The following is a 12499-nucleotide window of genomic DNA, read 5'->3' on the forward strand; positions in this document are numbered from 1 at the left end:
TCTCACTGCTCCATCAGGATTCAAGCAAGCCGGGCCGAAGAAGGCTGAAATGCCAGAAACCGGTCCCCGGTAGCTTGTCTCCTTTCTGGTGAAGAATTGGCTTGGTAGTTTAGTCTGCCCTGTTCCCATGATGCACTGGGCCAGGGACAGACTGATTTGCATATAGCCAGGTTCTGAGCTGGGATGGGGCAGTGAGATAAATAACGGTGATGGATCAAGCCCTGATCTTTGGACTGGGTAAGAGTGGTCTGTTTAACTCAGACACTCTGTTCATCACCACCCCCCTTTTTGTAAATCGTTGCTCCAAGAGCAGAGCAGCTCTGCCCGCCCACCCGCAATGCGCAAAGGAAACATACAATGGTAATAACTTCTTCTTGCACTGTGAGAAAGCAGTGGGGCGACGCTCCTCCGCCCTAGTGGAGGAGCCGCCCCGGCTACTCGTGGGTGTCTCCTGCTAATTCTTGGCCAAGATTCAGCATCCGTGTGTCCCACCAGTTTGTTGAACACAAGCCTTGCATGCCATGGTCTTTGCACTGCAGCCCAGCGCCTTACCTTGAGGTTTCGGGCCAGGTGGGCGCTTCGAAGCTACAGGTTTGGGTGTGGGGGGCTCCTTGGGGGTGCCATTGCTCCTGCAAGGTCCGGGGTCCGAGCACAGTCTCTGAGGGGTCTCTCGAGGCTCCTGTCCAGGACCTGGCTCCAGAGAGAAGCTTTTCACCAGCACAGGGGGTCCCTGGGCGGGGCCTGAAACAGGAAAAAAGGTAAAGACATGTAAAGAGTCATTCAGATGGGTTGGTAGGCAGTGCCATCTTAATGCATGGGCATGCTGGGCAGTTGTCTAGAGGCAGACCAGAATGTAACACTAATTTTCCGTTAAACATTTTTATTCTTGTTAGTGGTTGTGAAGGCGGGCCCAGTGCACTGCTTTGCCCGGGGGCCTCTAATGCTGTTAATACAGCCCTGTAGGTAGGGTCAATAGTGTCACTCGAGCATCAACGCCCGGCACAAGATCCCTTTTCAAGACATGTTGATGTTCGTGAAATGAAATAAGCGATCAAAAGCACAAGTTTAAACAAAACAATATAAAACTTACAAGTGCATCTGATTGGGGAGTTAAGACTGACCCCTCCTGGACAGGAACTGCCCCTCTTCTGTAGAAGACCTACTGTCTGCAGTACAATGTGCGTGGAGTGGGTTTTGGGTCAGTGTCTTGCTACGAGCTGTGTGAGTAAAAGACCATTAAGAGTCCGACAATGGGGGGGTGCACGACCGAGAGCAGGAGCGCACGTGCACTCATGTGGAGTGCTTGAAAAAGTAATATAGCATGGAAAAAGCGAGCAGTTAAAGTGCACAAGTAATGTGTCCATGCTCCTGGGGAGGGACAAACGCTTAAAGAGAAAGTAAAGCTCATGAAAGTGAATGCAAAAAAAGAAAGGAAATGAGAGTTACAATGAAGCCAACCAATGGTAAGCAATGGGCGGGCTTCAAGCCTGAGAGTGACAATAAAGTCAACCAATGGTAAGCCCACCGTAAGCTAACAACACGTCCCACAACACACCGCACATGCACAGTGTAGCAGACAAGACCTAAAATAAAGGGAACAGAGTAGACCTTGAGGAGAGTCACACTCCAGGTAATCAGGTCTGACTCAAAAGGTGTCAAAACCAGCACCAGGCTCTTGGAGGTGGGGCTGGCTGTGGGGGAGTCTTTAGGGCTGGCAGCGGGGGAGTCTGGAGGGCTGGCCGCGGGGGAGTCTGGAGGGCTGGCAGTGGGGGAGTCAGTAGGGCTGGCGGTGGGGGAGTCTGTAGGGCTGGCAGTGGGGGAGTCTGGTGGGCTGGCAGTGGGTGAGTCTGGAGGGCTGGCAGTGGGGAAGTCTGGTGGGCTGGCAGTGGGGGAGTCAGTAGGGCTGGCAGTGGGGGAGTCAGTAGGGCTGGCAGTGGGGGAGTCAGTAGGGCTGGCAGTGGGTGAGTCTGGAGGGCTGGCAGTGGGGAAGTCTGGTGGGCTGGCAGTGGGGGAGTCAGTAGGGCTGGCAGTGGGGGAGTCAGTAGGGCTGGCAGTGGGGGAGTCAGTAGGGCTGGCAGTGGGGGAGTCAGTAGGGCTGGCAGTGGGGGAGTCAGTAGGGCTGGCAGTGGGGGAGTCTGGTGGGCTGGCAGTGGGTGAGTCTGGAGGGCTGGCAGTGGGGAAGTCTGGTGGGCTGGCAGTGGGGGAGTCAGTAGGGCTGGCAGTGGGGGAGTCAGTAGGGCTGGCAGTGGGGGAGTCAGTAGGGCTGGCAGTGGGGGAGTCAGTAGGGCTGGCAGTGGGGGAGTCTGTAGGGCTGGCAGTGGGGGAGGTAGTAGTGCTGGCAGTGGGGGAGTCAGTAGGGCTGGCAGTGGGGGAGTCAGTAGGGCTGGCAGTGGGGGAGTCTGTAGGGCTGGCAGTGGGGGAGGTAGTAGTGCTGGCAGTGGGGGAGTCTGTAGGACTGGCAGTGGGGGAGGTAGTAGTGCTGGCAGTGGGGGAGTCAGTAGGGCTGGCAGTGGGGGAGTCTGTAGGGCTGGCAGTGGGGGAGGTAGTAGTGCTGGCAGTGGGGGAGTCTGTAGGACTGGCAGTGGGGGAGGTAGTAGTGCTGGCAGTGGGGGAGTCAGTAGGGCTGCCAGTAGGGGAGTCTGTAGGGCTGGCAGTGGGGGAGGCAGTAGTGCTGGCAGTGGGGGAGTCAGTAGGGCTGGCAGTGGGGGAGTCTGGTGGGCTGCCAGTGGGGGAGTCAGTAGGGCTGGCAGTGAGAGGGTCTGGAGGGCTGGCAGCGGGGGAGTCTTTAGGGCGGCAGCGGGGGAGTCTGGATGCTGGAATATTTGCGGCTTGACTAGGTGGAGTGGTGTGTGGCAGTGTTTTCTAAGCTGTGGTTCCTGGGCTGGTTTTTGGTGGGTCTGAAAGTCCAAGTAATAAATAAAGATGTCTTAATCTTTTTTCTTTATCCTGTCACATCTGATGTGCTTCAAAGCCAGAGGTCAAATGTCAGGCTCTGTCTTCTGACATATTGTTGTTTATTTGTTTAGCATGTGGATTGGTGTTTACAAACTCCTTTCCCTTTGTAGTCAGAGGAAGAAAACTAAAGGGAATCATATGACAGTCCAGCTGGGTGCACAGAATACCTACAAATGGAAAGGCTGTTGGGTGTCATTCTTTGTAACACACAACAAATGTAAATACTGTACACATTCACCAGGTCAGAAGCAAAAATGAAGCAAATGTTTACATAATTCAGAGTGTGACGTAAAAAAGATTTTAAGAGGATCCAAACGAGTGCAGGAATGTCAACTATTCTCTGAAACTCGATTCTGTGCACTCTGGTTTCATCAGTAAAACTGCGAGTGCGCCAATGTGGCGGTCATTTCGATATACATTGGCTGTCTGTAAATGACGGGGGCAAAGGTCGCCTGCCTCGCGCCCCAGGTGGGTCACCAAAGATTGTTCTAGAAGGTGGCCCCGGTGCTCTCGAGTTTGGGCATCGCTGGCCTCTGGTATGAAAAGCCCCAGGCTTAGGGTTGGCACCTCCAGGGGCAGAGGGGCGCCCAGGACTGACGGGGGGTGACCCCGCCCAGCAGTCCTCCCCAGCCCTAGGGGTATTATATCATGAATGACGTACCCCAGGGGTGCCTCGTGTGGATATTACAAGCCCGGAGCACCCTGCTGTGTAAAGGCACCCGGCCTGTGACCACTGTGTGTCTTTGGGGCAACAGGTGGGTGTCATTAATCATAATAATTCACAATAATTCACCACTAATCCTTTATGGGATCCGAGTAGCGTGCTACCCGCTGAAAAAAGAGCTTCAACACCTCATTAGGAGTAGAAAGCACTATATAAATGCAACCTTTTCTCCCTCTTCTATCCCTCCGCTATCCTTCTCAATCCAAATAACTGAGTAAACAAACCAACACTCAAACTGCTTTCATATTTCACTGTACTAATTCAACACTAATCTTTTATGGGTTCCGGAGTAGCGTGCTACTCGCTGAAAAAAGACGCCTCTTCAGGGGTAGTAAGCGCTATACAAATGCAATTACAATACAATACAACCCAAAAGTACTGATATGTACCAGGTTCACGAGGCACAGATAACAAGTATTTGCAATGCAATAGGTCTCGCATTACTGAAAGTTTCAGCTATTGGCGTTGTCAATAATAATGCAACGCCAAAAGCTCAAGCTCCTCCTGCGTTGCAAACGAATCATGGCACACGCACTTGAGAAGCAAAGAGCCTTGGGTGAAACGAAGGACAAAATGACGAAAAGAGAGCCGACCTGTGTTGAGCAGTTGGGAGAGTGTAAGATGGGGAGAATGAAAACGTAAGATAAAAGGAGGGGTGGGGTGGGGAAGGGAAGCAAGGAGTCTTGTGGTGAATTAATGGAGCTTAGAGTAAAGAGAAGAAGAGAGCTCGCAGGACGAGGGGAGGCAGAGAGTGCCTTTGGAGAATGGAGGGTCAGCGAAAGGAACAGAATGAATGGACAGAGGAAAGGGACATGGCGAAAGATGATGAAACCGAAGGGGCAGCGAAGACAGAATGACAGCCCACCATCAACGCACAACAGAGCGAGAAGGAGTAGACAGGGGGTGGAGGTACAGGAGGAGAGGACAGGCAGGGGCATGTGGGGAGTGTGGGCACAGGGGGGTGGGTGTTGGATGGAGAGTGGGGGAGAGACTGCGGCTCTGTTTTGGCGGGCTGGCATGATTAGAATGACGTGACACGTAGAGTTCATGGTTGATGGGGTATTGAGCAAGACTGCAGGGTGAAAGAGACAGGGTACGAGTGGAGAGACCGCCTGCAATAGAGTACAATAAAGAGAGACAGGACGTTATGGAGCGCAGGTTACGGTGAGAAAAATGCGCCCCCCAGCGGCGGATGGAGAGAGGGTGAGAGAACCTGATGACATCATTTATGAATGATTGATCATTTATTGCAATAATTTAGGGAGGCGCATAGAGAGAGGGCGTGACACTAACTCCTGGTGTAAATGCTTTTCTTGTGGTTTGTATAGAGATATACGAGTGGGTGTGTTTGAGAAACTACTTGAAACGTAATTTTGGAAGGTTAATTTAGAATCCTGTTAAATAAAGCCATCTTTTTTTCTTTAAATGTAGCCTTTAAAAAAAAGAAATTTTAGTTTAGTTTAGAGCAGGCACCATGAACGTGGAAAAATAGGGCGAGAACCTGGTCTTATCCTGTTTTGTTGAACTGCATCGCTAAGTGTGCACAGCAAACACGTACTGTTGAAGGTAACTAAACGCCCGTACCCCAAAGGGTTTTGGTGTATGTGAAAAAACGGAGTTGAATTGTACATCAAACTGCAAAGGGACATGGACATACACACTATATGCCAATTCACATACCAACAAACAATGTGTTGTAGAGATCTGTGACTGACTGCAGCTAGATGTCTGTGCTTCTCCCAGACGCTTTACTTGGAGGATTTTTGCCGGCAGAGTTGGCGCTGGCAAAAAGGAACAAGCAAAACAAACCAGTGGTGGACGTGCACCACAGAGGAGCAGGGCCGGGAAACGAAAGTAGTGGGGCGCTCGCACCACAGAGGAGCAGGGGGAGGGAACACGGCAGCGGCAGCGAGGCGAACGCGCGCTGCTGCGCGTGCTAGACACGGACGGGAATGGGCATTGCAAAGGCAGAACATGCACCCGCCTTTGCCCAATCGAGTGCCTTTTTAAAAAAAGAAAAACACGCAAAAGCCAATGCCTGCCGGTGAAAGGTGATCACACGCACGAGCGTGTGGTCAGCCTTCAAAACCCCCTTACAAGAGGTCTTGCACTGCACAGGCACTGTTGCGCACTGCAACGCTAGGCATGAGACCTAAAAACGCATATTCATTCTATTGGAAATAATCAAATTAGGACCCATGCAGTGCCCTTTGACCTGGCATTAAACAGCACAAAGTGCAGACCCTTGACCTGGCCTGAACCCATTCTTTTGCTTGGCCTCTTGGCCAGGAGCCCACCTTGTTCTCCCTTCTGGAGGGGGCTCTGCTCTCACCAGGGTGTCACCGCGGCACACACAGGACCAGTCCATCCCAGGCCGCCCTGAGGATGAGGCGTCCCCCCCCCAGGGGGCTGTGGGGAGGATGAGGAGTCCCCCCCTGAGGGGGCTGTGGGGAGGATGAGGCGTCCCCCCCCTCCCGAGGGGGCTGTGGGGAGGATGTGGGGACAGCGTTGAGGCGGCATTTCCTGGTTCACTTGGCATCAGATCAGTGCAGACAGCTTCCCTGGCATGTGTGAACCCCCCCTGCGGGTGTGCTGACTGCATAACATGAGGGCGGATGTGACGTGCAGTCTGGCACTTGATGAGCAGACCCACCCCCGGCAGGAAGGACAGAGGCTTCTTTTGTGGATGTAAGATAGCTCACACCACCCCAGGCTGAGAGCAGCCTGCAGAGGCACGCATGCATGACTGCCCCAGACACCAGCCTGCCAGGTGTCTAACACTGCCCCAGACACCAGCCTGCCAGGTGTCTAACACTGCCCCAGACACCAGCCTGCCAGGTGTCTGACACTGCACCAGACACCAGCCTGCCAGGTGTCTAACACTGCCCCAGACACCAGCCTGCCAGGTGTCTAACACTGCCCCAGACACCAGTCTGCCAGGTGTCTGACACTGCCCCAAACACCAGCCTCCCAGGTGTCTGACACTGCCCCAGACACCAACCTTCCCGGTGTCTGACACTGCCCCAGACACCAACCTTCCCGGTATCTGACACTGCCCCAGACACCAGCCTGCCAGGTGTCTGACACTGCCCCAGACACCAACCTTCCTGGTGTCTGACACTGCCCCAGACACCAGCCTCCCAGGTGTCTGACACTGCCCCAGACACCAGTCTGCCAGGTGGCTGACACTGCCCCTGACACCTGCCTGCCAGGTGTCTGACACTGCCCCAGACACCAACCTGCCAGGTGTCTGACACTGCCCCAGACACCAACCTCCCAGGTGTCTGACACTGCCCCAGACACCAGCCTCCCATGTGTCTGACACTGCCCAAGACACCAGCCTCCCAGGTGTCTGACACTGCCCCAGACACCAGCCTGCCGTAGGACTGACTCTGCCCAGCGCTATTACCAGAGGCAGCGCCTCCTCAGGTCACACTGATTATACAAGCCTCAGACTGCAGCGCCTACTCAGGCCACACTGATTATTCCAGCCTCAGAGAGAAGCGACTGCTCAGGTCACACTGATTATACAAGCCTCAGAGGGCATCGCCTGCTCAGGGCACACTGATTATACAGGCCTCAGAGGGCAGAGACTGCTCAGGTCACACTGATTATACAAGCCTCAGAGGGCAGCGCCTGCTCAGGGCACACTGATTATACAAGCCTCAGAGGGCAGCGCCGGTTCAGGTCACACTGATTATACAAGCCTCAGAGGGCAGCGACTGCTCAGGTCACACTGATTATACAAGCCTCAGACTGCAGCGCCTGCTCAGGTCACACTGATTATACAAGCCTCAGACTGCAGCGCCTGCTCAGGGCACACTGATTATACTAGCCTCAGACAGCAGTGCCTGCTCAGGTCATACTGATTATACAAGCCTCAGACTGCAGCGCCTGCTCAGGTCACACTGATTATACAAGCCTCAGACTGCAGCGCCTGTTCAGGTCACACTGATTATACTAGCCTCAGACAGCAGCGCCTGCTCAGGTCACACTGATTATACAAGCCTCAGACTGCAGTGCCTGCTCAGGGCACACTGATTAAACGAGCCTCCGAGGGCAGCGCCTGCTCAGGTCACACTGATTATACTAGCCTCAGAGGGCAGCGCCTGCTCAGGTCACACTAATTATACAAGCCTCAGACTGCAGCGCCTGCTCAGGCCACACTGATTATACAAGCCTCAGACTGCAGCGCCTGCTCAGGTCACACTAATTATACAAGCCTCAGACTGCAGCGCCTGCTCAGGCCACACTGATTATACAAGCCTCAGAGAGCAGCGCCTGCTCAGGCCACACTGATTATACAAGCCTCAGACATCAGTAACTGTTCAGGTCACACTGATTATATAAGCCTCAGAGAGCATCGACTGCTCAGGTCACACTGATTATACAAGCCTCAGAGGGCAGCGCCTGTTCAGGTCACACTGATTATACAAGCCTCAGAGGGCAGCGCCTGTTCAGGTCACACTGATTATACAAGCCTCAGAGGGCAGCGCCTCCTCAGGTCACACTGATTATACAAGCCTCAGAGGGCAGCGACTGCTCAGGCCACACTGATTATAAGAGCCTCAGAGGGCAGCGCCTCCTCAGGTCACACTGAATATACAAGCCTCAGAGGGCAGCGCCTCCTCAGGTCACACTGATTATACAGGCCTCAGAGAGCAGCGCCTGCTCAGGGCACACTGATTATACAAGCCTCAGAGGGCAGTGCCTGCTCAGGGCACACTAATTATACAGGCCTCAGAGAGCAGCGACTGCTCAGGTCACACTGATTATAGCAGCCTCAGAGAGCAGCGACTGCACAGGTCACACTGATTATACAAGCCTCAGACAGCAGTGCCTGCTCAGGGCACACTGATTATACTAGCCTCAGACAGCAGCGCCTGCTCAGGTCACACTGATTATAGAAGCCTCAGACTGCCGCGCCTGCTCAGGCCACACTGATTATACAAGCCTCAGAGAGCAGCGCCTGCTCAGGCCACACTGATTATACAAGCCTCGGACAGCAGTGACTATTCAGGTCACACTGATTATACAAGCCTCAAAGAGCAGCGCCTGTTTAGGGCACACTGATTATACAGGCCTCAGAGAGCAGCGACTGCTCAGGTCACACTGATTATACAAGCCTCAGACAGCAGTGCCTGCTCAGGGCACACTGATAATTCTAGCCTCAGACTGCAGCGCCTGTTCAGGTCACACTGATTATAGAAGCCTCAGACTGGAGCGCCTGATCAGGGCACACTGATTATACAAGCCTCAGAGGGCGGCGCCTGCTCAGGCCACACTGATTATACAGGCCTCAGAGAGCAGTGCCTGCTCAGGGCACACTGATTATACAAGCCTCAGAGGGCAGCGCCTGCTCAGCCCACACTGATTATACAAGCCTCAGAGAGCAGCGCCTGCTCAGGCCACACTGATTATACAAGCCTCAGACAGCAGTCACTGTTCAGGTCACACTGATTATACAAGCCTCAGAGAGCAGCGCCTGCTAATGTCACAATGATTATACAAGCCTCAGAGAGCAGCGACTGCTCAGGTCACACTGATTATACCAGCCTCAGAGAGCAGCGACTGCTCAGGTCACACTGATTATACAAGCCTCAGACTGCAGCGCCTGCTCAGGCCACACTGATTATATAAGCCTCAGAGAGCAGCGCCTGCTCAGGCCACACTGATTATACAAGCCTCAGACATCAGTAACTGTTCAGGTCACACTGATTATATAAGCCTCAGAGAGCATCGACTGCTCAGGTCACACTGATTATACAAGCCTCAGAGGGCAGCGCCTGTTCAGGTCACACTGAATATACAAGCCTCAGAGAGCAGCGCCTGCTCAGGGCACACTGTTTATACAAGTATCATAGAGCAGCGCCTGCTCAGGCCACACTGATTATACAGGACTCAGAGAGCAGCGCCTACTCAGGTCACACTGATTATACTAGCCTCAGACAGCAGCTCCAGCTCAGGTCACACTGATTATACAAGCCTCAGACTGCAGCGCCTGCTCAGCCCACACTGATTATACAAGCCTCAGAGAGCAGAGCCTGCTCAGGCCACACTGATTATACAAGCCTCAGACAGCAGTCACTGTTCAGGTCACACTGATTATACAAGCCTCAGAGAGCAGCGCCTGCTAATGTCACAATGATTATACAAGCCTCAGAGAGCAGCGACTGCTCAGGTCACACTGATTATACAAGCCTCAGACTGCAGCGCCTGCTCAGGCCACACTGATTATACAAGCCTCAGAGGGCAGTGCCTGCTCAGGGCACACTAATTATACAGGCCTCAGAGAGCAGCGACTGCTCAGGTCACACTGATTATAGCAGCCTCAGAGAGCAGCGACTGCTCAGGTCACACTGATTATACAAGCCTCAGACAGCAGTGCCTGCTCAGGGCACACTGATTATACTAGCCTCAGACAGCAGCGCCTGCTCAGGTCACACTGATTATAGAAGCCTCAGACTGTAGCGCCTGCTCAGGCCACACTGATTATACAAGCCTCAGAGGGCAGCGTCTCCTCAGGTCACACTGATTATACAAGCCACAGAGGGCAGCGTCTCCTCAGGTCACACTGATTATACAAGCCTCAGACTGCAGAGCCTGCTCAGGCCACACTGATTATACAGGCCTCAGAGAGCAGCGACTGCTCAGGTCACACTGATTATACCAGCCTCAGAGAGCAGCGACTGCTCAGGTCACACTGATTATACAAGCCTCAGACAGCAGTGACTATTCAGGTCACACTGATTATACAAGCCTCAGAGAGCAGCGCCTGCTCAGGGCACACTGATTATACAGGCCTCAGACAGCAGTGACTATTCAGGTCACACTGATTATACAGGCCTCAGAGAGCAGCGCCTGTTCAGGTCACACTGATTATACCAGCCTCAGAGGGCAGCGCCTGCTCAGGTCACACTGATTATACAAGCCTCAGAGGGCAGCGCCTGTTCAGGTCACACTGATTATACCAGCCTCAGAGGGCAGCGCCTGCTCAGGTCACACTGATTATACAGGCCTCAGAGTGCAGCGCCTCCTCAGGTCATACTGATTATACAAGCCTCAGACTGCAGCGCCTACTCAGGTCACACTGATTATACAATCCTCAGAGGGCAGCACCTGCTCAGGTCACACTGATTATACAAGCCTCAGACAGCAGTGACTGCTCAGGTCACACTGATTATAGCAGCCTCAGAGAGCAGCGACTGCTCAGGTCACACTGATTATACAAGCCTCAGACAGCAGTGCCTGCTCAGGGCACACTGATTATACTAGCCTCAGACAGCAGCGCCTGCTCAGGTCACACTGATTATAGAAGCCTCAGACTGTAGCGCCTGCTCAGGCCACACTGATTATACAAGCCTCAGAGGGCAGCGTCTCCTCAGGTCACACTGATTATACAAGCCACAGAGGGCAGCGTCTCCTCAGGTCACACTGATTATACAAGCCTCAGACTGCAGAGCCTGCTCAGGCCACACTGATTATACAGGCCTCAGAGAGCAGCGACTGCTCAGGTCACACTGATTATACCAGCCTCAGAGAGCAGCGACTGCTCAGGTCACACTGATTATACAAGCCTCAGACAGCAGTGACTATTCAGGTCACACTGATTATACAAGCCTCAGAGAGCAGCGCCTGCTCAGGGCACACTGATTATACAGGCCTCAGACAGCAGTGACTATTCAGGTCACACTGATTATACAGGCCTCATAGAGCAGCGCCTGTTCAGGTCACACTGATTATACCAGCCTCAGAGGGCAGCGCCTGCTCAGGTCACACTGATTATACAGGCCTCAGAGTGCAGTGCCTGCTCAGGTCATACTGATTATACTAGCCTCAGACTGCAGCGCCTACTCAGGTCACACTGATTATACAAGCCTCAGAGGGCAGCACCTGCTCAGGTCACACTGATTATACAAGCCTCAGACAGCAGTGCCTGCTCATGGCACACTGATTATACAAGCCTCAGAGGGCAGCGCCTGCTCAGGTCACACTGATTATAGAAGCCTCAGACAGCAGTGACTATTCAGGTCACACTGATTATACAGGCCGCAGAGAGCAGCGCCACCTCAGGTCACACTGATTATACAAGCCTCAGAGGGCAGCACCTGCTCAGGTCACACTGATTATAGAAGCCTCAGACAGCAGTGACTATTCAGGTCACACTGATTATACAGGCCGCAGAGAGCAGCGCCACCTCAGGTCACACTGATTATACAAGCCTCAGACAGCAGTGACTATTCAGGTCACACTGATTATACAGGCCTCAGACAGCAGTGACTATTCAGGTCACACTGATTATACAAGCCTCAGACAGCAGTGCCTGCTCAGGGCACACTGATTATACAGGCCTCAGAGAGCAGCGACTGCTCAGGTCACACTGATTATACAAGCCTCAGAGGGCAGCGCCACCTCAGGTCACACTGATTATACGAGCCTCAGACAGCAGCGCCTGCTCAGGCCACACTGATTATACTAGCCTCAGAGGGCAGCGACTGCTCAGGTCACACGGATTATAGAAGGCTCAGAGAGCAGTGCCTGCTCAGGGCACACTGAATAAACGAGCCTCCGAGGGCAGCGCCTGCTCAGGTCACACTGATTATACAAGCCTCAGAGAGCAGCGCCTGCTCAGGTCACACTGATTATACCAGCCTCAGACAGCAGTGCCTGCTCAGGTCACACTGATTATACAAGCCTCAGACTGCAGCGCCTGCTCAGGGCAAACGGATTAAACGAGCCTCCGAGGGCAGCGCCTGCTCAGGTCACACTGATTATACTAGCCTCAGACAGCAGCGCCTGCTCAGGTCACACTGATTATAC

At 53.5% G+C, this 12499-nt stretch overlaps 1 protein-coding gene across 3 annotated transcripts in view; it reads right to left on the reverse strand.

Moving 5' to 3' along the window:
* FGD1 (FYVE, RhoGEF and PH domain containing 1) overlaps positions 1-12499 on the reverse strand; it is a 221591-nt gene that overhangs the window by 90544 nt on the left and 118548 nt on the right. For all 3 annotated transcript variants that reach the window (XM_086940178.1, XM_086940179.1, XM_086940180.1), the window contains exon 2: positions 553-741. In XM_086940178.1, coding sequence (XP_086796304.1) covers positions 553-741 — 189 coding nt within the window. The remainder of the gene's footprint in view (positions 1-552; positions 742-12499) is intronic.

Source organism: Lissotriton vulgaris, chromosome 10, assembly GCF_964263255.1.
Source record: "Lissotriton vulgaris chromosome 10, aLisVul1.2, whole genome shotgun sequence".
NCBI classification, from domain to species: Eukaryota; Metazoa; Chordata; class Amphibia; order Caudata; family Salamandridae; genus Lissotriton; species Lissotriton vulgaris.